Raw genomic sequence first — 21835 nt, forward strand, 5'->3', positions numbered from 1 at the left:
TTCTAGCAGTTTTGGAGTGGAGTCTTTTGGGTTTTCCACATATAGTATCATATCATCTGTGAAGAGTGATAGTTTGACTTCTTCTTTGCCGATTTTGATGCCTTTAATTTCCTTTTGTTGTCTGATTGCTGAGGCTAGGACTTCTAGTACTATGTTGAATAGCAGTGGTGATAATGGACATCCCTGCCATGTTCCTGACCTGAGCGGAAAAGCTTTCAGTTTTTCTCCATTGAGAATGATATTTGCGGTGGGTTTTTCATAGATGGCTCTGATAATATTGAAGTATGTACCCTCTATCCCTACACTTTGAAGAGCTTTGATCAGGAAGGGATGCTGTACTTTGTCAAATGCTTTTTCAGCATCTATGGAGAGTATCATATGGTTCTTGTTCTTTCTTTTATTAATGTGTTGTATCACATTGATTGATTTGTGGATGTTGAACCAACCTTGCAGTCATGGAATAAATCCCACTTGGTCGTGGTGAATAATCCTTTTAATGTACTGTTGAATCCTATTGGCTAGTATTTTGGTGAGAATTTTTGCATCTGTGTTCATCAAGGATATTGGTCTGTAGTTCTCTTTTTTGATGGGATCCTTGTCTGGTTTTGGGATCAAGGTGATGCTGGCCTCATAAAATGAGTTTGGAAGTTTTCCTTCCATTTCTATTTTCTGGAACAGTTTCAGGAGAATAGGAATTAGTTCTTCTTTAAATGTTTGGTAGAATTCGCCCAGGAAGCCATCTGGCCCTGGGCTTTTGTTTGTTTGGAGATTTTTGATGACTGTTTCAGTCTCCTTACTGCTTATGGGTCTGTTCAGGCTTTCTATTTCTTCCTGGTTCAGTTGTGGTAGTTTATATGTCTCTAGGAATGCATCCATTTCTTCCAGATTGTCCAATTTGTTGGCGTAGAGTTGCTCATAGTATGTTCTTATAATTGTCTGTATTTCTTTGGTGTTAGTTGTGATCTCTCCTCTTTCATTCATGATTTTATTTATTTGGGTCCTCTCTCTTTTCTTTTTGATAAGTCTGGCCAGTCTGGCCAGGGGTTTATCGATCTTATTAATTCTTTCAAAGAACCAGCTCCTAGTTTCGTTGATTTGTTCTATTGTTTTTTTTGGTTTCTTTTTCATTGATTTCTGCTCTGATCTTTATGATTGCTCTTCTCCTGCTGGGTTTAGGGTTTCTTTCTTGTTCTTTCTCCAGCTCCTTTAGGTGTAGGGTTAGGTTGTGTACCTGAGACCTTTCTCGTTTCTTGAGAAAGGCTTGTACCACTATATATTTTCCTCTCAGGACTGCCTTTGTTGTGTCCCACAGATTTTGAACGGTTGTGTTTTCATTATCATTTGTTTCCAGGAATTTTTTCAATTCTTCTTTAATTTCCTGGTTGACCCATTCATTCTTTAGAAGGATGCTGTTTAGTCTCCATGTATTTGGGTTCTTTCCAAATTTCCTCTTGTGATTGAGCTCTGTGGTCTGAAAATAGGCGGGTAATGATCCCAATCTTTTGATACTGGTTGAGACCTGATTTAGGACCGAGGATGTGATCTATTCTGAAGAATGTTCCATGTGCACTAGAGAAGAATGTGTATTCTGTTGCTTTGGGATGAAATGTTCTGAATATATCTGTGATGTCCATCTGGTCCAGTGTGTCATTTAAGGCCTTTATTTCCTTGTTGATCTTTTGTTCGGATGATCTGTCCATTTCAGTGAGGGGAGTGTTAAAGTCCCCTACTATTATTGTATTATTGTCGATGTGTTTCTTTGATTTTGTTATTAATTGGTTTATATAGTTGGCTGCTCCCACATTAGGGGCATAGATATTTAAAATTGTTAGATCTTCTTTTTAGACAGACCCTTTGAGTATGATATAGTGTCCTTCCTCATCTCTTATTATAGTCTTTGGCTTAAAATCTATTTGATCTGATGTAAGGATTTCCACCCCAGCTTTCTTCTGATGTCCATTAGCATGATAAATTGTTTTCCACCCCCTCACTTTAAATCTGGAGGTGTCTTCGGGTCTAAATGAGTTTCTTATAGGCAATATATAGATGGGTTTTGTTTTTTTATCCATTCTGATACCCTGTGTCTTTTGATTGGGGCATTTAGCCCATTAACATTCAGGGTAAGTATTGAGAGATATGAATTTAGTGCCATTGTATTGCCTGTAAGGTGACTGTTATTGTATATTGTCTCTGTTTCTTTCTGATCTACTACTTTTAGGGTCTCTCTTTGCTTAGAGGACCCCTTTCAATATTTCCTGTATAGCTGGTTTGGTGTTTGCAAATTCTTTCAGTTTTTGTTTGTCCTGGAAGCTTTTAATCTCTCCTTCTATTTTCAATGATAGCCTAGCTGGATATAGTATTCTTGGCTGCATATTTTTCTCGTTTAGTGCTCTGAATATATCAGGCCAGCTCTTTCTGGCCTGCCAGGTCTCTGTGGATAAGTCTGCTGCCAATCTAATATTTTTACCATTGTATATTACAGACTTCTTTTCCCGGGCTGCTTTCAGGATTTTCTCTTTGTCACTAAGACTTGTAAATTTTACTATTATGTGACGGGGTGTGGACCTATTCTGATTGATTTTGAGGGGGGTTTTCTGAACCTCCTGGATTTTGATGCTTGTTCCTTTGCCATATTGGGGAAATTCTCTCCAATAATTCTCTCCAATATACCTTCTGCTCCCCTCTCTCTTCTTCTTCTGGAATCCCAATTATTCTAATGTTGTTTCGTCTTATGGTGTCACTTATCTCTCGAATTCTCCCCTCGTGGTCCAGTAGCTGTTTGGCCCTCTTTTGCTCAGCTTCTTTATTCTCTGTCATTTGGTCTTCTATATCGCTAATTCTTTCTTCTGCCTCATTTATCCTAGCAGTGAGAGCCTCCATTTTTTATTACACCTCATTAATAGCTTTTTTGATTTCAACCTGGTTAGATTTTAGTTCTTTTATTTCTCCAGAAAGGGCTTTTATGTCTCCCGAGAGGGTTTCTCTAATATCTTCCATGCCTTTTTCGAGCCTGGCTAGAACCTTGAGAATCGTCATTCTGAACTCTAGATCTGACATATTACCAATGTCTGTATTGATTAGGTCCCTAGCCTTCGGTACTGCCTCTTGTTCTTTTTTTTGTGGTGAATTTTTCCGCCTTGTCATTTTGTCCAGATAAGAGTATATGAAGGAGCAAGTAAAATACTAAAAGGGTGGCAACAACCCCAGGAAAATATGCTTTCAGAAAGTGGTTGATTTTCTGTTTCTAGAATTGCTGTTCTTCTCTTCGATCTCCCATTCGATTTGTAGGTGTTTGCAATCTTTAGATAAGCTATCTAGCTGATCTCCTGCTACCTGAAGTAGTCTCAGCCTGCTACTTCTCCGCCATCTTGACTCCCTCCTTGAGTTAATATTTTTTGAGCTAATATTTTTGGGTTTTTGGGGTATAATCCAGGAGCAGAATGACTAGTTTGTGTGGTATTTCTTTTTTTAATTTTTTGAGAAACCTCCCTACCATTTTCCATGGAGACTGAACCAATTTACTTTCCCACCAACAGTGCATAGTGGTTCTCTTTTCTCCACATTCTCACAAACAATTGTTATTTCTTGTCTTTTTGATTAGCCATTCTGACAGATGTAAGGGTGATATCTCTTTTTGGTTTTAATTTGCATTTCCCTGATGATTAGTGATATTGAGCATCTTTTCATACATCTGTTGGCCCTGTCTGTGTCTTCTTTGGAAAAGTATCTGTTCATATCCTCTGCCCATTTTTCATTGGATTATTTAGTTTTTTGGTGTTGAGTTGTATGAATTCTTTATATATTTTGGATATTTGCCCTTATGAGATGTATCTTTTGCAAAGATCTTATTCTATTCAGTAGGTTGCCTTTTTGTTTTGTTGATGGTTTCCTTTGCTGTGAAAAAGCTTTTTAGTTTGATGTAGTCCTAGTAATTTATTTTTGCTTTTGTTGCCCTTGCCTAAGGACACAGATCCAAAAAAATATTGCTAATAAGATCCACCTCCAAAGGTTTACTGCCTGTGTTTTCTTTTAGGGGTTTTATGATTTCAGGTCTCACATTTAGGTTTTTATTTTTTATTTTTTTTTCAAAGATTTTATCTATTCATTCGACAGAGAGAGATCACAATAGGCAGAGAGGCAGACAGAAAGAGAGAGAGGAGGAAGCAGGCTCCCCACCAAGGAGAGAACCCGATGCGGGGCTCGATCCCAGCACCCTGGGATCATGACCCGAGCCGAAGGCAGAGGCTTTAACCCTCTGAGCCACCCAGGCGCCCCACATTTAGGTTTTTAATCAGTTTCAAGTTTATTTTTGTATATGATATAAGAAAGTGACCCAGTTTCATTCTTTTGCCTGTAGCTGTCCAGTTTTCTGAGCATTTTGTTGAAAAGACTGTCTTCTCCCCGTTGTGTTTTATTGCCTCCATTGTCACAGATTAATTAACCATATAAGTATGGATTTATTTCTGGGCTTTCTATTCTGTTCCATTAATCTATGTAACTGTTTCTGTGCTAATATCATAGTGTTTTGATTAGCATAACTTTGATGTGTATCTTGAAATTTGGAATTGTGATAACTCTAGTTTTGTTCTTCTTCAATATTGCTTTGGCTATTTAGATTCTTTTGTGATTCCATATAAATTTTAGTATTATTTGTTCTAGTTTCATGTAAAATATTATTGCTAATTTGATAGGGGTTGCACTGAATCTATAGATTGCTTTGGTTAGTTCATACATTTTAACAATATATATTTTTCTAATTCATGAACACAGTATATCTTCCCATATATTTGTGTCATCTTTAGTTTCTTTCATAAATGTTTTATAGTTTTCAGAGTTCAGGTCTTTTACCTCCTTGGTTAAACTTATTCCTAGGTATTTTATTCTTTTTGATGCACTTGTAAATGGGACTATTTTCTTAATTCTCTGTCTGCTAGCTTGTTATTAGTGAATATATTAGCATGTATTTATTATATAGCATATGCAATGCATTTCTGTATGTTAATTTTGTACCCTGCAACTTGAATTAATTTATTGGTTCTGATAGTTTTTGGGTAGCATCTTTAGGGTTTTCTATATATAATATAACATTATCTGTAAAATATGACAGTTTTACTTCTTCCTTACCAAATTGGATGCCTTTTATTTTTCTTGTCTGATTACTGTGGGTAGGATTCTTAGTATTATGTTGAATAAAAAAGTATCAAGAGTGGGCATCCTTGTCTTGTTTTTGATCTTAGAGGAAAATCTTCCAGCTTTTTACTAACAATGAAGCTTTTAGTTTTCAGGCACTGGAGGAAAATGGTAGATAGTCATTGTGAGGGTTGAACATTTTTAAAATTTTCCTCTGTCAAAGCTGATCTTTCTCTCAAGTCATTTCATAATGAGCTGGAAGCCAGTTAATCCTCATCTATCACTAAGTAAGAACCCCACTAGAATTTTTGTGCTCCTTCTCTAATTTTATCACAATCACATTCCTTGAAAACATTGATGTATAATTTAAAGACAGAGAAACAATAATAAGTTCATGTAATGGGCTCTCTTTGGGGGAAGAATCCTAGTATACCGGTTCTGGATGAAAATGGTGGAAATCTGTGATAGTAATAATAATGATAACACATCATGTTAGCTATGTGCAGGTCCTATTCTAAGACCTCAAGCCTTAATAATAGTATGGTTTATGAAATTGTCTTTTATTACTTCATTCAACAGATATTTATGGAATACAACATGTCAGGCATGAAACAGTCATCTCTTTATCACCTTTATGAAGCTAATATCATGTCTCTTCTAATGTCAGAGATTTTTTTTTAGAATTTTACTCATAGTAATCAAGAGAAGATTTAAATCTCCTGCTAAGATTTGTGATGCCAGGAGATACTGACATTTTATATTTCATATCAGAAATTGTTCTGTTTATTTTAAAAAAAATTCAAAGTTTCTTAACATTATTGATCTGCTTATGGGAACACAGCTCAAAAAAATAATACCACTTAATCCATGCAATTCACACCCAGGAAATAATTACATTTATTTGCCAAGTTTTTACTTATTTACCATCTTTCTTGGCTTTATGGGATACCTGGTATCTTTTCACACTTTTGTCTTCTTCTTCCTTGAATGGGAATTCCTACTCCCTCTTTCTCTGAATTAGCCAACAGTTGAAATGCAGTGATCTCCAAAACAAAGGGCACTCTGCCCTTTCCACAATATTTGGCACCTGGAATGTGAAAGTCTGAAAATATCCTTTCTGCATGAAATAGGGCTCACATGTGGTTTGAGGTTCAGACAGAGGAAACATAGATTAATCCTATCTACATGTTAGGTATATAATCATTGCAGGTTGAGATGTCACGATCTGGAGATGTTACTGTAAATATGCAAAGTCAAATCCAGAATTTTCATGCCTTCGATTTCTACTAAAAATATGAATAAGTGTATTTTTGAGATTCTGTCCTTAGATTGTATTGATCACTTCATTTTACAGTAATAAAAAACAGCTAATTAAATCATTTGCAAGGTTAATGTATCAATTCACTATCCAAAACTTGCTTGATTTAGAATTTATATATATTTTGTATTAATAGGTAAATTAAATATAATCTGAATCCATTATTTTTAGCATGGTGTATTTTATAGACATTTAGATTCATTTGAGGATGGTAATTTTAAACATTTACGCTTATAACAACTCAAAAGAAAATTAAAATTGGTCAAACAGCTTTTGTTTTCAGAGATACAAGTTTTAGTTCATTATCTAAGTGTATATTACTTTGCTTATCATTAATATTTGCAAATATCCTTGTATTGGATATGGTATATATTATACATAATTGCTAATGAAAACACCATCTGCCATTATTAAGTGCCAATAAGAGATTGGTTCTGTACTCCGTATTTCATGCACTCCCTTGTTTAATCCTCATGTGGGATTTAGGCTAGTATTATTATCCTCATCGTACAGGTGAGAAAACCAAAACTTTGGGAAATTAAGTAACTTGTCCACCATTGCAAGTGACCGAAAGAACCAGGATTTAAGTTCAAATCTTCTTGGTTTCACGTTTCACAAAATGTCACAATCCAATAAACTACAACCTTCCTCAGAATGTTTATTTGAACCAAATAACAGTAACTTCCATCTTTCCTTACCTGAGCAATAAACCACTTTGTGCGGCTTAATTCTCAGACTGGGGTTGCCTTCTGTGTTCTCACAGGGTTGAATGTAACAACTGTGAGATTGGAGGACAATGTGGTGCAATTATGCATGGCAATGCTGTCACCTTCTGTGAGCCATATGGTCCAAGAGAATTGGTAAGTACATGCTATTTATGTACATTTTCCCAAATATACTGTCTTTATGGAGCTTTTTACCCACAGAAGGTTCTTTGATGCTCTTTTAAGTCATAGGAAATTGCAGCATCGTTTATATTATGAATCTTATTCCAAATATCTCAAAATGGGGAGCAGTAGTTTTATAGTTTATTTTCAAATGTAAAAGTAAAAAAATCATGGATACACGTGGTGCATCATTATGATTAGATGGCTTTTTAAAAATACAGGTATGACATATGTGTAACATAGGTGACACACATATATATCATCTTTAAATAATTTATGGCTCCTAAATTCTTATATAAAGCTTTACTTTTCACCATCTTATATTCTCTTTACAAGCCAAAAATGTTAGATGAGCAACTTTATCACATTATTTTAAAACTTTGTTTCCCATCCACAGAGGAAGTTCACTGAATTTTTTTTTTTAAAGAAGTGAAAGTGCACTGAATAAACTAGTTTTGAACAAATTTTGGTTTATGCCAGATTGTTGAGGAGCGGATTACTTTCCTTTAATTTAGACTGATTAGACTTTGCCTGCCAAAGAGAAGTTCTTGGATTATACGTAAAATGAAACATGAGCATTCTGAATTAAAAGCCATGAAAACACTGGCCATCAGCAGGAGGCTAATGAGCTTTTTGTTGTTGCTTGGTTCTGGCAGAAAGACTACATTTCACATTCTTGAAAAAGGGTATAAAGGCAATTGTTGTATTATACTCCTGGCTCAGTTGGTTTGCGAGACATGTTCTACTCACAGCGTCTCTTACGCTTTGCTTTTCTGATTTTCAGCTCGAGCTTTAGCGCTTTTTTTCCTCCCACCTCTTCCTTATCATGGGGCTTTTCGGTAACAGGTTGTTATTTTTCACCCCTACCTCACACATTGCGTTTCAGATTCATTACCTTTAAAAGTGGCCAGAAGACGCTTCCACAATACGAAAGGGAGAAAAACTAGCTAGGCAATTAGAAGATTTAGTTATCAAAGTGAAAGTCAATTAATTTTTATAACATGGTTCTTATTTTATGCTGCTTGAATACCCCTTTCATGGCAATGAATACATTTAATTTATTAAAGATAGGAGCTGCAGAACATTGATAAATTGAAGTTTTTAGCTGAAGTTAGAACACAAACAGAATTAATTGGATGCAAATTAAAATAATAGGTGCTCATAATTCAAGTCTCAACAAGGTGTTCTAATATTCCTGCAGACAAATGTGACTCTGGTAGTGAAGTTCTTCTTGAAAAAATAAATTTGCTAGTGCATTTTTAAATAATGTACCATGACTGAATTAATTATCTGTAAACCTTAAAACAAAATAAAATTTTACTGTAGTTAATTGAGCTTAGAATAAATGCTTTTCTTAGAATGTTCTCCCATTTGGTAATATTTCTGGAGATGCTGCTTGGCAAGTTCTTTTTTGTTTCCACTGATAAATAAGATATAAACATATCTAAGGATATAATGCCAGTATTCATATTTCTACAGTTTCTAAAACTAAAAACTGAAGTATCTTGTTTATTTGACCCACGTATACTTTAATCCTGTTTTCACTCTTCTCTATTTATTTATTTATTTATTTATTCCTTATTTAGCCTTAGAGTTTATTATATACCCAATGGGCTAGTTTTGAATTATATAATTAATGTGAGATTAGCCTTTCAAGTAAAAAAGAAAATACCCGAAATAATTTTCTTCATCCAAGGAAGAAAAAAAAAATACATAGATTTATATTCCCCTCATAAGTACGAAGGATTGTGTTGTGGACGCCAAGGGAATAGAGTGAAGGTAATTAATAAAGACAGGGATGACATCCACACTTTACACACTAGCAACTTCTAATTTTCAATAATTTTTATACTGTGTTGGTGTCTCAGGAGCAAAAATACATATTGTACCCAAGTTGTGTTTACAGAAGACAGATCAGCCAAATGAAAAGGAAGGAATTCAGTTGTCAGCTAACATGCTATTATGTTTACTAAAATTCAGATATTTCCTTGGCACTTAAGACTGAATACAGTCAAAACTGTTATGCGTGAGAACGGATGAAAGGTATCAGCCCCCCAAACATCACTTTTTAACAAATTTCCTTCTTTTTCATAAATTCAGTTCTTACTGAATTTGTGAAACAAAGGGCCGCAGGCAAAAAACGTTGATAGGCTGGTGCAATATCGTCTGTAAAGCCAGCAAGAACATCTCCATTTTGTGAACTCAGTCACATGGCATTTTATTTCAGTAAAAGCCAGAATCAGTGACAGGTGGCATCTGTCGTCACATGGGCACACCAGGCATTATGTCCCCACTGCTGCTGTGGCTGCAGCCCTTATGCATTTTATTTAACTCAGTGAGGTCCCCCCCATATTTCAGGTGGTGACACCCCAACTTTATTCATTTTGCTGGTCCAAAGTGAAGGTCATGAGGAATTCACTTACCCACTACTTTAAGAGAAAATATGCTCTCTCAGAGCATGAAACAGGTGGCTTATGTGACCTCCCTCCCCCACTTTTTTTTAAAGAAATTACTTTTTAAACTATTATATACTTGGAAATGCATTTTAGTTGCAAGGAGGCGTTTGGACTAAAACAGCATCAATCCCCCCCCCCAAAATTTGCAGAGAAGACATGCAAAATAAATAGCCTCAGCCTGTAGCGAATTCATATTCATTTTGTGATCCTACTAATTTTCTGTGATTTGGGGTCTATTTGATAACTTAAGATCACTGAGATTTGGTAGGAGAAAAGTTCTGTCAGACATTCATAGTCTCTGTATTATTTGTCAAAAGGCATGTAAGAGACCCTTTCCATTTTGAGAACATCAGACATAAAGACTTAATAACTTCGCAAACTAAAATTACGTATGTGAACTCAAGAATAAGAAATAATTGATAATCCCCAAATGTAAACATAGGATGAACAAATTTTATAAGGCAATGCTTCCTGCTACTTTTTTCTCTTCAACTTTTCTATTCCTTTTAGCCAACATTTTTTACTAAAGAGCTAAAAGGGAATGGTAGAGAAATGGGACTTAACCATTCTATCCTTCCTTAGCTTCCCTGGTTGAGGGGGGAAAAAAATGTAGAATCAATGATTAATCTAGGTCCAGGGTCACTCACTCTCAGTTAGCACATGTAATTTGAAATTTGGCAATCTTCCAAGGAACTTGCTGTTTGCTAGCAGCGGTCATGTCTGTGGGACCTTATTATGCAGGTGACACAGTGTCATTTATTACACCAGCAGGATAAGTATCTCAGACTCTCTAGTATATTTCATGCACCAGCCTTAGCAGTACCCATGGTGCTTGTAGCTTACAGAGGATACCATTGTTTCAAAGAACTTACATTCAGGAGTGTTTCATGATTCACCTGGGAATCTACTCAGTTAATATAAAATCAGAAGTGGAAAGAGCATTCATTTAAGTTATGTGAAAACTTTAAAAATTTTCATGTGCCTCTCTGGACTGTAAGATCAAATTATCCAAGTGGAAAAACCATGAGGACAAACAGTTGAATTTACTGTAAAAATTGTGTGTGTGTGGAGGGGGGAAATTCCTTTTAAAGGAATCTTGAAAAGGAGCTAGTATCCTGGTTATTTAAAGAAAATTCCGTTGGCGCATTTTTCTCTAATGACTCTGGTTGAAGGGGAAGAGAGCAGGAAACAGAGTTCTGGGCATGGTGGGCCAGTTTTCTTTCAGCAGATAATCTGCGATCATGAGGGATTTAAATTAAATAGAGAATTTGCTCTGACACCCTAACATCAGTGTGTTTTGCTACAGTTAAAATCAGTTAGGACTTGATATATATACTGATAATCTAATAATTTATAAACAGTCTCTCTTGCCCTCCCCTCTTTTACCTTTTCTGCTTTCTCATGGATTTTAAAGTCACATGTTTAAAGCATACATTCAGTCATCTTTCTAAATAATGTAGAAATGGGAAACACACATCTGAACTTTGGATACTCACATCTCAGCTGAATTCTGGCAAAACAAGAGGCTTGTTCTCTCATTTTCCCACTAATTCCCACAGTGATTCATAAACTGGGTATCTCCTGACCTGACCATGGTCGTGAACTCCATCACAGGGAGGCCAGCAAAGTGCAGGGATAAGTCTAGGGATGATATTGTGATATATAAGAAGCGGAAGTAAGACAACTTACTGGTTTTGCCATGGTGAAAACACAGTTGTACTCTCCAATTTATAGGTGCAATCATGGGAGGCATTCCATTCATTAGCTTACAAGGGTCAGGAACCCAACAAGAGAGTCACTGAGAATGAGAACCCTAATTCTTATCTCACGTGAGCTGGTAAGGGACGAAGTCAGTGCTCCACAGAATAAATAAATAATTGTTTAAAATTTAAATGGATTTCAAATTAAATAAGGTACCATTCCTCTTTCAGAAGGGGGAAATTGTTTAAGCATGCCTCTTTATGAGATTAAAGGACAGTAACAAATACATTGGAAGGATATTTCTAGGCTCATAATTTGATTACTTTTTTTGGAGAGGTAACAGTTTTATTGAGAAATAATCCACATATTCTACAAGCCATTCATTTAAATTATAGAACGCAAGGTTTTTTACTTCATTCACAAAATTAGGCAGTCATTATTGCAATCAATTTTAGACATTTTATCATCCCCTAACAAAATCCTATACACTTTAGCTGTTGTATTTCTATTTACTTTTCAAAATAATCTTATTCTCCTCATTTGCTCTTAATTTACCTCCCAATTTTTGCTTGGGAGCCTTTTCATGGCCTTCGCTTTGGACTCTAGATCTGTTGGTGTAACTGGAGGGGAGGTTGAAGGGTGAGTGGTGGGGACTGAGTTAAGTGCCCTCCCAAGGTTACCCGGCAGATCACACTGAAAATGGTTTTTAACAAGACCTGAGAGTCAAAGCAGGAACTCACAACTTATTCCCCACAGGGCCCCATGAAATGTGTCTATGTTCAGACATACTGATGAAAATAAGCTAACCACTGGGTAAATATCACCTCTGTTTATGGCTCCTTTCTTTCCTCTCTTCAATCCCCTTTCCTCTTTCTCCTCCTATCTTTCTATCTTGTCTTATTTTGGTATATTCCTTCTTCTAGATTACCACAAGCCTTAATACAACAACAGCCTCTGTCCTCCAATTTTCCATTGGTAAGTATTTTTAGCAATTATAACAATTTAACTTGGAAGTGTTTGTTTTAATCATAGTGTGTCATCTGATTATAGTGCCAAATGCTTTTAGATTTAGAGATGAGTCCGTCTTAACGTTGCTATAAATAATTTAAAACATTTTTTAAATGAAATTAAAAGTCGGAAATGCTGCTTTCTGTTCTCACTGCTCTCCAGCAGGGAGCGGTATTTAAGAATGATAGAGATAATCCAAAACATTTAAAAGTGATTTACTTATGGATTAAGAATGATTGGGCTTGTACTGTTAGAGCAGAATTACCTGACTGGTTGTGTTTTGCTCAGATTAAGACTGAAATCTGTTAAATTTCCTGCACCTTGACTGGCTGGTAGTGAAAGAGATGTTGTCTGAGAGAAACCAATTAGGGCTTCCTGGGGTTGTTTTTTTTTGTTTGTTTTGTTTTTTGGTTTTTGTTTTTTGTTTTTTCCTCATATATATTGGTATATGAGTTTTTTTTATTAACATATTATATATTTTTTGGGCTTCGTGTTTGACATATATAATCCATGTTTAATTCAGATGTGGATAATTTTAAAATGACTGTATCTGGCAATATTTCTTTTAAGTGCTTTTATATTAGAGCTAAAAATTCCTACCCAAAGCATTCAGTAAAATAAAGTACGTTTGGGTCAAGTGTGTACCGCTTTGCTATCTATATTACCTTCTGTCCTCATCTCCAAAGGCATATATTAATAAATAACACGGACGAGTTTCCAATAGGAGTGTTCTAGGTTAAGAAAGATACTGCCTTCTCGATGGGGGCTAGTCCTATTGATATTGGTCCTGTAATAGGGAGACCTCCTCCTGGCCTCTACCTGTGACATGAGGATGCTGGCAGCCTGGCCTCAGGAACAGGGGACAGAGAGCTTCCTTTAGTCCCCAGAGTCCCATCCCCCCATCCCCCACTCCTCATCCCCCACCCCCACCCCAGGGTCTTTCCCCACTTGTCTTTGGAGAACCTGCATTAGCAAAAGGACTATTTCCCACAATAGCCTCTGAGTCCTGATCACAAAGCGGTGTTCTCCCAGCCTGGAGCTCTCTGGGGTTGATTGTCCCCAAGAGAGCCCATTTGTTGTCACCTTCTCATCCACGTGCCTCACTGAAGCTTCTCATGTCAGTCTTATGTGAAACTGCCTGTTACAGTTTGGGTTGTTTTCTTCTCACATTGATAGCGGGACTACAACAATTTACACACTGTTCAGAAGTCCATCTGTGGTCATAAGGAAAGTGTTAGCAAAAACAAAATAATGAGTCTTTCTTAGGAGGGTTTTCTTTGATCTGCTAGCAAGTGTATCCTGAATGTTCTGTAATGAGCATGTAAGACTTATAATTGGAAACATGTGAAGTTCATTTTTTAAAAGTTGTGGTGCTACAAAAACAGTTCTTTTAAAAACTCTAGTTGGCCAGGCAAGTAACTTCAAGGTTCTTAACCAAAACCAATGTGTTTAAACTTATAATGCTATTAATATAAAAGAATATGCTGAAAAGCTTTTTCCTATTTATCTCTATTCCAAGTACTTATTCTAAACTTTTTTGTTAGGGCAATGAACATTAATTTCAGATATTATCTCTAACCAATTAATGAGAATCCTCTTTAAAATATATGCTTCATGATTCTACTAGTATTTGAATTTTATTCAAGGTAGGTAGGAATTTTATTCCACCACCAATGAAATTATCCTACCTTAAAGGGATTAAAAACCTCTATTTTTATAAATAATAAGGAGTATACTAAGGAACTGGCAGAGATTAACTTCCTCTCCTTTTAATATCACCCTACCAAAGGGCTGGGAAGGGAATGATCAGAGGATTCAGGATCTGGTGCTGGAGATCCTAAAGCCTGAACAAGCACCATGACCAAGGGCTGGGGACTAGACCCAAACATATGATTCAGTAAGAGCCCTTGACTTCACTGCAAACCAAGGACTGTTGTCCGTCAGGCCAGAGATCTGCTTGGATCATTTAAACCATGGATTTGAAGCCTAGGTTAGAAGACTAGAAGAGTAACAGAATCAGGATGTTGGAAGAGATCAATGCATGGATAGATGACAGGTAAAAATATCTCAAGTTTATAACTAAAAAAGTACTTAGAAATCTTTTTTGAGTGGCAGGTTTAGAATCGAAAGAGAAATTTTAACATGTCATTGGAAATGAAACAAAATATTTATTTTATTTTAATTTTTTAAAAACATTATTTAATTTAAATTTAATTAATGAACACATAATGGGTTACTGGTTTCAGAGGTACGTCCTGTGATTCATCAGTCTTATATAATACCCAGTGCTCATTACGACACATGCCCTCCCCAGTGGCCATCACCCTGTTACCCCATCCCCCCACTCCCCTCCCCTCCCCTCCAGCAACCCTCAGTTTGTTTCCTTTGATTAAGTCTCTTATGCTTTGTCTCCCTCTCTGGTTTCATCAGAAACAAAATATTTAATGAAGAATTATAACTCATTGCTTTGGACTTCACTGGGGAATTTGCTTACTGCATTTTGAGAGTAAAAGTCTTGGGAACTAAGAAGGATTAGGGTGGCCAAGAAACAATGTAGTGACAAACCATTAGCTGTATGGCAAATGGGGGTAAATGGTCAATGCAATAGTGTGGGCACAATTTTCAGAAATGGTTTTGTGTAACTCGTTATGAATGCTTAGGCTAGCTAGCATCATTCTGTTTATATGGATGGTGTGGGGCTAGATGAGGGCACACACACAGATTCTAGAGATGCAGTAATCGTGTGATTTCATTCTGAGCTTTACAAGTCCTACGATAACCAAACAGCAAAAAAGCAAATGCAGAGTCAAGTAGCAGCCATTGTGCTTATACTCAGTTCAAAAATTTATTGCATGTGTTATAGAAAAACACCGTATGTAGACAATCCAACATTTATATTTCTTCGTGGATTGTGGGATTATCCAAATATATACTAATGGTTCAATATAGTGAGTTAGATGTAGTGTCCCTCCTTGGAATTCCTTAAGGATGTTAAATGTTCATTGTTTAGTGTGATGATTCAGCTGTAATATGGGCCATTTTCTAGGGAATTCTGTCATTATTCATGGCTTTCATGGTGAATTATGTTCACAATTATGGACATATAGCCACAATTGAATAAGTTATTGCCTTGATACTTTTATATTGCTCTTGTAAACATTTTCAGTTCCATCTCAAGCCTTATTCAAGTACCCCAGAGCTATGTGTCCAGAAATGTCTTAAATTACTAAGGATATCAAATAAACTGTATTGTGCCACTGTTTCCTAGCAGTCCTCTCCCAGCCCTTTTTAAATAGATATACATACGCACACACAGACGTGCGTACACACACGCGCGTAAATATATACACAAACATACAAGCTACCTTCACCAAATGAACTAGAACGTTAAAGCATCCTGGAAACACAGCTGGGCAACCTGAAATTTATGAAGCTATCAACAGCTAAAGCATCTTGAGAAGTGTCCTAAAATGTCTGTGGATGAACTTTTCATTCTTCTGTTCCAGTGAAAGGTGTGCTATCCGTTTCTGTGCCGAAGCATTGGTCTGCAACAGTCCTCACTTGCTTCATTCAGGTCACCTAGTGGAATTTATGCTCGTAGCCTTAGAGACATTTACCCATTTCCTCTAGACTTCCTCTGGGATAGGAAAAAAAATTTGAGATGATGTCCTTGCAAACCATTATCTCACAGGTGCCTCCAAACTCTGCTATCTCAGGCAGGATCCTGGGTCCAAGGGAAGTGCTGATAATGCTTTGTATCATTCATTGACTTCACAAGATTTCACTCACTGTTCGCTGCGTCCCCAACCTTTTCCTGAGCTAACTAACTATAGAAAGACAAAAAAGTGAGAAAACAGAGGGTTTTTTGCCGTGCTTAGCAGTTAGGTGGAAGGCTCTGTTAGGGAACTGCCAGAAGGCTCTAAACAGAGATGGACGTGTGTACAGGTCCCCGTGGTGGCAGGTCCCGCACAGTAGAGCAGGTCAGGAAAGCTTCTTAGAGAGGAGAATCCCTGAAAGCCAATGACATGAGTCACTGGAAGGGACAGAGGTTTTCCAGCTGAGGAGACAGAGTGACACGAGCAAGATATAGGATGGGAACGTGAGCCCCCTCCCAGAGCAGAAGGACTAGCCAGGGGGTGGCTGAGGTCAATGTCAGATAAAAGTGTGTCCGTTTAAAGAGTTAACCTGTAATTGGCGGGGGGGGTTAAACTTACTGAACAGTCAATAGAAGTCAGCTTGAGCAATAAAAAAGTATAATGAAATCAATTCTTAAGAAAGATCATTTGGACAGTTGTGTTCAGAGTGGACTTGTCTCTTCCTTGATAACAATCTGCGTTGACTCGCTCAGTAAGATCTTGCCAAGTACTGTGCTTGCTCAGTTTAGCTTAGCTCTTTCCTCGGATTGATAGAATTCGGAGGCAGATTGGGGGTTCAAGGTAAAGCCTTTAAAAACATATGCCATCAAGAACGGAGTTTGGCTTGGGTGATCAATCTGTATTGTCCATCATGATATTCTCAACCCCTAGCCCAGGGACTCAAAATAAATAGACATCCATAAATATTTCTCACCTGGGCACCTGGGTGGCTCAGTCGTTAAGCGTCTGCCTTCGGCTCAGGTCATGATCCCAGGGTTCTGGGATCGAGGCCCACATTGGGCTCCCTGCTCAGCAGGAGGCCTGCTCTTCCCTCTCCCACTCCCCCTGCTTGTGTTCCCTCTCTCTCTGTGTCTTTCTGTCTCAAATAAATAAATAAGTAAAAAAAAATATTTCTTGCCTGAATGACAAGTAACTATTACAGAGACAACTGTAATAGTGTGTAACTAAGTGCTGAATTGGTCTGATGCGGACATTTCATGCCAAGAGAGGATTTGGGCTTGGTGATCCGAACACCTCAATCAATGGAAAGCTGACCCAGAAAGAAACATGAAACCACCAACGAACTATGCTTTTCGTGAACCTAGTGGACAGTAATATATGTCCATGTACTTATCAGTTTGTTATTATGAACTAGTTAGAATCTATTACTTGTTCATACTTTATAGAAATAGAACCTCTTTTCTTTGGCTTTGCTTGTGAATATCTTAAAGATCTGGGGTTTCCTGTAGGCATTTTTTGGTACTGTCTTGTTTGTTTGTTTTTAACCATCTCAAGATAGGGGACAGTCATTGAATCACAAATGTTTTACTTTTACAGATTAAGATATGAAAATGTCCTTCAGCCTGCTTTGTTCTCTTATACTATATGTGCTACAATCTCTGAGATAAATGAGAGCTTCTCACTTTGTATGAGTGTATTTTGAAAAATAAAAGCTAGAAAATAAGGAACGCTTAGAGGTACTATTATTGGAACATTGCCTTGTAGAAGAAAAGAGATCTGGCACTATTTTTTCTTAAATAGGTATAATGAATACAGGGCACCTGAGTGGCTCAGTGAGTTAAAGCCTTAGGCTCAAGTCATGATCCCAGGGTTCTGGGATCAAGCCCGGCCAAGCTCTCTGCTCAGCAGGGGGCCTGCTTCCTCCTCTCTCTCTGCCTGGCTCTCTGCGTACTTGTGATCTCTGTCAAATAAATAAATAAATAAAATTTTTTAAGTGTTTTAAATAGGTATAATGAATAAAATGCTTCTTGTATGAGGTATTATACTGCATTTAGCATGAGGGAAGCAGCTTTTCCCTCAAGCCTAATTCATAAACATCTTAATTACTCAGAAGTTGATCCAATAGAGAAAGTCTCTTTCTACTCTTAGAACAGCTAATTCAGAGGAAGGAGAAATTGAGCCCTCCATGTCTTGGTAGGAATTATTGCTCATTTCCTCTGTGAGCTTCCTGAGTTATGTTTCTAAATTAGATTCTCATTTTTTTTCAGGAGTCACTCTCCTTGGTAAGTGAGTAAAACTTTAGGGAATTTGTTATGAAATAGTGAAAACCATCTCTAAAAACATAATCTCAAAGTATGAGATGCACAAAATCTCTGATGACTTGAACTCAAAACAAATATTAATAAAATACAGAAGTTTAGAAATATTTAATGGTGAAATTAGTTTAATACATAGGAATTTCAGGTTAAATAATGTGTTTATTTGAGTGCAAGATTCTTGGATATGAAAGATATTAAAATAAGATTTGTTTATGACTTGAGTTTTAGATCTTCCAAGATCCATATTAAAACAAAGACTGAAATCTTTATATAGAGAACACTTCTGTCTTATCTAAATTCAGTAATTAAACTTTAGAACTGATAACTCAGGTTATCCTGCTTCTTCATCCTGGACTTGATCTATTCCTTTTCTGGGAATGTCTATTTTAAATGGCCAGTTTAAATAAACTTTATTTTATATATTTTAAATCCACCTCATCCCAAATTCTTAAGTCCTGTTTTAAGCTATAAAAGGGAATATTCTCAAATATTGTAAAAGTCTTTTAAGCATTAGGTTCTGGCAGAGATTGTTGAGATGAGTTATAAGCATTCTTGAATAATTAAAACCGATACGTAAATAATTATCATTATGTGAATTAAAATACAGTTTACAGTTCCTTTTAAAATATTTCATTCTTTGTCACTCTGCTTAATAGGGCTAAAAAATAAATATCAGCAATTCATTCATAAATACGTTATACTAAAATTTATTGAGGGCTGTTCTAGGAGAAGGGATATAAGCAGTAAACTATAGGATGAGAAGAAACTGATCATTGCTCTAGACTAAACAGTCTCTCCTGTGAAAACTCAGCTCATTGCCCTAGCCTGGTATTTCTGATTCCCACTTCTCTATATTATCACACCTACTTCACTCTGCTTTGATTTATACACAGTTCTGCACATCCACTTGCACCCTTTAAAGCTTAAATGTTTAAAGCCCTTGAGGGCTAAGTAGCATACAAGCATCCTTCTTGCTTTATAGGGCAGAATTTTGCACGCGGCTACAACTAAGAAACTGTGGACAGTATGGGATCTCATTCATAGGTTGGGAAACAGACTTAGTGACGTTCCACGCTGGCGCTCAAAACTATACCCGCTCTTGACTGCTGAGGCGCTCAAAACTATACCCGCTCTTGACTGCTGAGGCAAGGGAGCACGCTGCATGAAATCCAGAGGCAACGTGAGAACCAGATCCAAGCCAGCAACTTTCATGTTCTTACCAGTCAAGTCAAACTCCTCTTGATCAAGAATTCTTCTTTCAGGGAGATCTTTGGGACTTACGCTCTATGTAATGTGATGTGTCGGCATCCACTGTGGAGGAAGCCAAACCCAAGACACTGCCCAGCCTGCAAGGACTTTATTTATCAAATAGATGGGGGGTGGGGAGGAAAAGTCCATATGTGAGAAGAAGCTAAGGAGGGGTGCAGACTACAGGGGAGAGTCAGAGCACAGTGTGCGGGAAAATCCAGACAGAGAGAGGGCCAGCGGTAGGACTTCATCATGTGGTAGGGAGACTAGTAAGAGTACTTACTAGTAGTACTGCTGGAGTAGTACTGCTCTGGAGTAGTACTCTGGAGTAGTAGTGCTCCAGAGGCTAAGCACTGCCATGAAGGTCAGAGAGACGGAAGCCTGCAGGAGGACAAGGCAGAGGCCATTCTAAGACCTGAAGATCAAGATCAAAGCCAGAACTGCAGCCAGGGTGGTAATGCCGAGTTTCCAGATTGCTGGGGGAGGGGAGGGGCCGTACTTAACACCTGCTGCCTAAGGTGGGGATCAGTCCTCCCAGAAAATGAGCCAGGCCTGACCCACTAGGGCTAGATTGTATGGCCTTGGCCCTAGGAAAAGGAGGGCTGCTTGGCAGGGAACCTGGCAAAGCTTGACACGTTTTGCATTTCTCTTCCTTATGTTTCTCCCAACATAGGATCTGATGAAAGCTCTAGGCTGTGGGCTTGGGAGGAAATGTGCAAAGGGGGTGGACCTCCAAAGGTAGCTGGAAATAGCATGGTATCCCATAAATTGGGAGAGAATTGGTTCCTTTCTTCCTTATGATAGGAGTGGTGGTAAAGAGGAAAAACTACAAATATTTTGGAAGTGAGGGAATGGGTATAGGGCTGAAAGGGAGAAAGGTACAAAAGGGGAGGAGGACAGCTGTTCATTTTATATCCTGTGGTCATTGTCCATCTGTCAAAAAAATGAAAGAAGTCACCTAATGAGGTTTGGGGATTTCAGCCAAGGAAGTGACTAAGGGGCAAAATATTAAGTACAATAAATCATGGACTGTCACATTTATTCAGAAAGAAAGGTTTGTAGATCCAGTAGCCTGTTTACTAATAAAGTCAGTCAAAACAGAAATTATTGCCAGTAGCTTCGTTCTAATAAATATAAAACAGAAGGTGAAGGCAAGTTGCTTTTAAAACCCAGCTCTTTTTCTATACCAAAAAACAGGTTTTTTGAGTTTAAAGGAAACCTGTTTTTAATGTAAGTACAGAATATTTTTGAGGAGCTTTACCGTTCTACTTTATGTGACCTCTCTTAATCCTTAATATTTTCTGTAGTAGATGCTGGAAAAGGAAATTTCACTTCCATATAATGGTCCTTCTCACAGCACTGTCCTTGGAATATGCTTCTTCAGTTAAAAATGTGTTAAATTCCATCCCAAAAGGTATTTTTTTGTGTGTGGGCAAAACAGAGGTATAGAAATAAACTCCAGATTTCCATATTCAAACAGTCGATTACTTGATCTTTCGAGACAAAGATTTTGGACATGTTGATTTCTCTAAACTGACCCCTTTCATTGATAAAATAATGATTTATCTTAACTTCAATCATCGTATTTTTACCAAAATTGAATTCATTTGCTCTTGACAGATCCAAGCGTTATTCGAGATTTCCTCTCATGTGGAATGGACCTGTTCTTAATTAAAATCATATCTGGGGGCTCCTTTCAGTCACAATTCCCATCCCTGTCATTTGGGACCCAGAAGCCCCAGGATGCTTCCCGGGGCTGCCACAAAGCATTATCTGATACAGTAACCATTTTTTTTTCCTTCCCTGCCTCTTACCCACAAATCAGACTGCGACCCCTTTGGCTACAGCCCCTGAGGTTCAGCAAGGCAGGAGCTGCTGTCTCTGTATAGACACAGGCCAGGTGAACCAGGCTCACGCTTTCTGAGAGCCTGAAGGTTGTGTAGACACAGACATAGGACAGCAGCCCACAGGCTGCCTCAGGGAAGGGGGGGACACTATTGGCTCGCACTCCCTGTGAGCCTTTCCACACACATGTATTCCACCCGTGGTCTGAGAATTCATGGAGCAGTCCACGTCCGGCCAAATTCTCACCTTTGCGGGTAAATTTTTCTTCCCTTTTCCTTGAATTCTGCATTCCAGTGTGCTCTGCGGATAACTGTGTGCAGGAAGCCAA

The 21835-nt window shown here is 37.5% G+C and overlaps 1 protein-coding gene across 2 annotated transcripts in view; it reads left to right on the forward strand.

The window, feature by feature from the left end:
- The window catches only part of LOC111155225 (reelin), a 505959-nt gene that overhangs the window by 250495 nt on the left and 233629 nt on the right, over window positions 1–21835 (forward strand). For both annotated transcript variants that reach the window (XM_022515343.1, XM_022515345.1), the window contains exons 7-8: window positions 7212–7308; window positions 12416–12467. In XM_022515343.1, coding sequence (XP_022371051.1) covers window positions 7212–7308; window positions 12416–12467 — 149 coding nt within the window. The remainder of the gene's footprint in view (window positions 1–7211; window positions 7309–12415; window positions 12468–21835) is intronic.

Source organism: Enhydra lutris, unplaced genomic scaffold (genome assembly GCF_002288905.1).
Source record: "Enhydra lutris kenyoni isolate GAN:26980312 unplaced genomic scaffold, ASM228890v2 scaffoldscaffold40, whole genome shotgun sequence".
Lineage (NCBI taxonomy): Eukaryota > Metazoa > Chordata > Mammalia > Carnivora > Mustelidae > Enhydra > Enhydra lutris.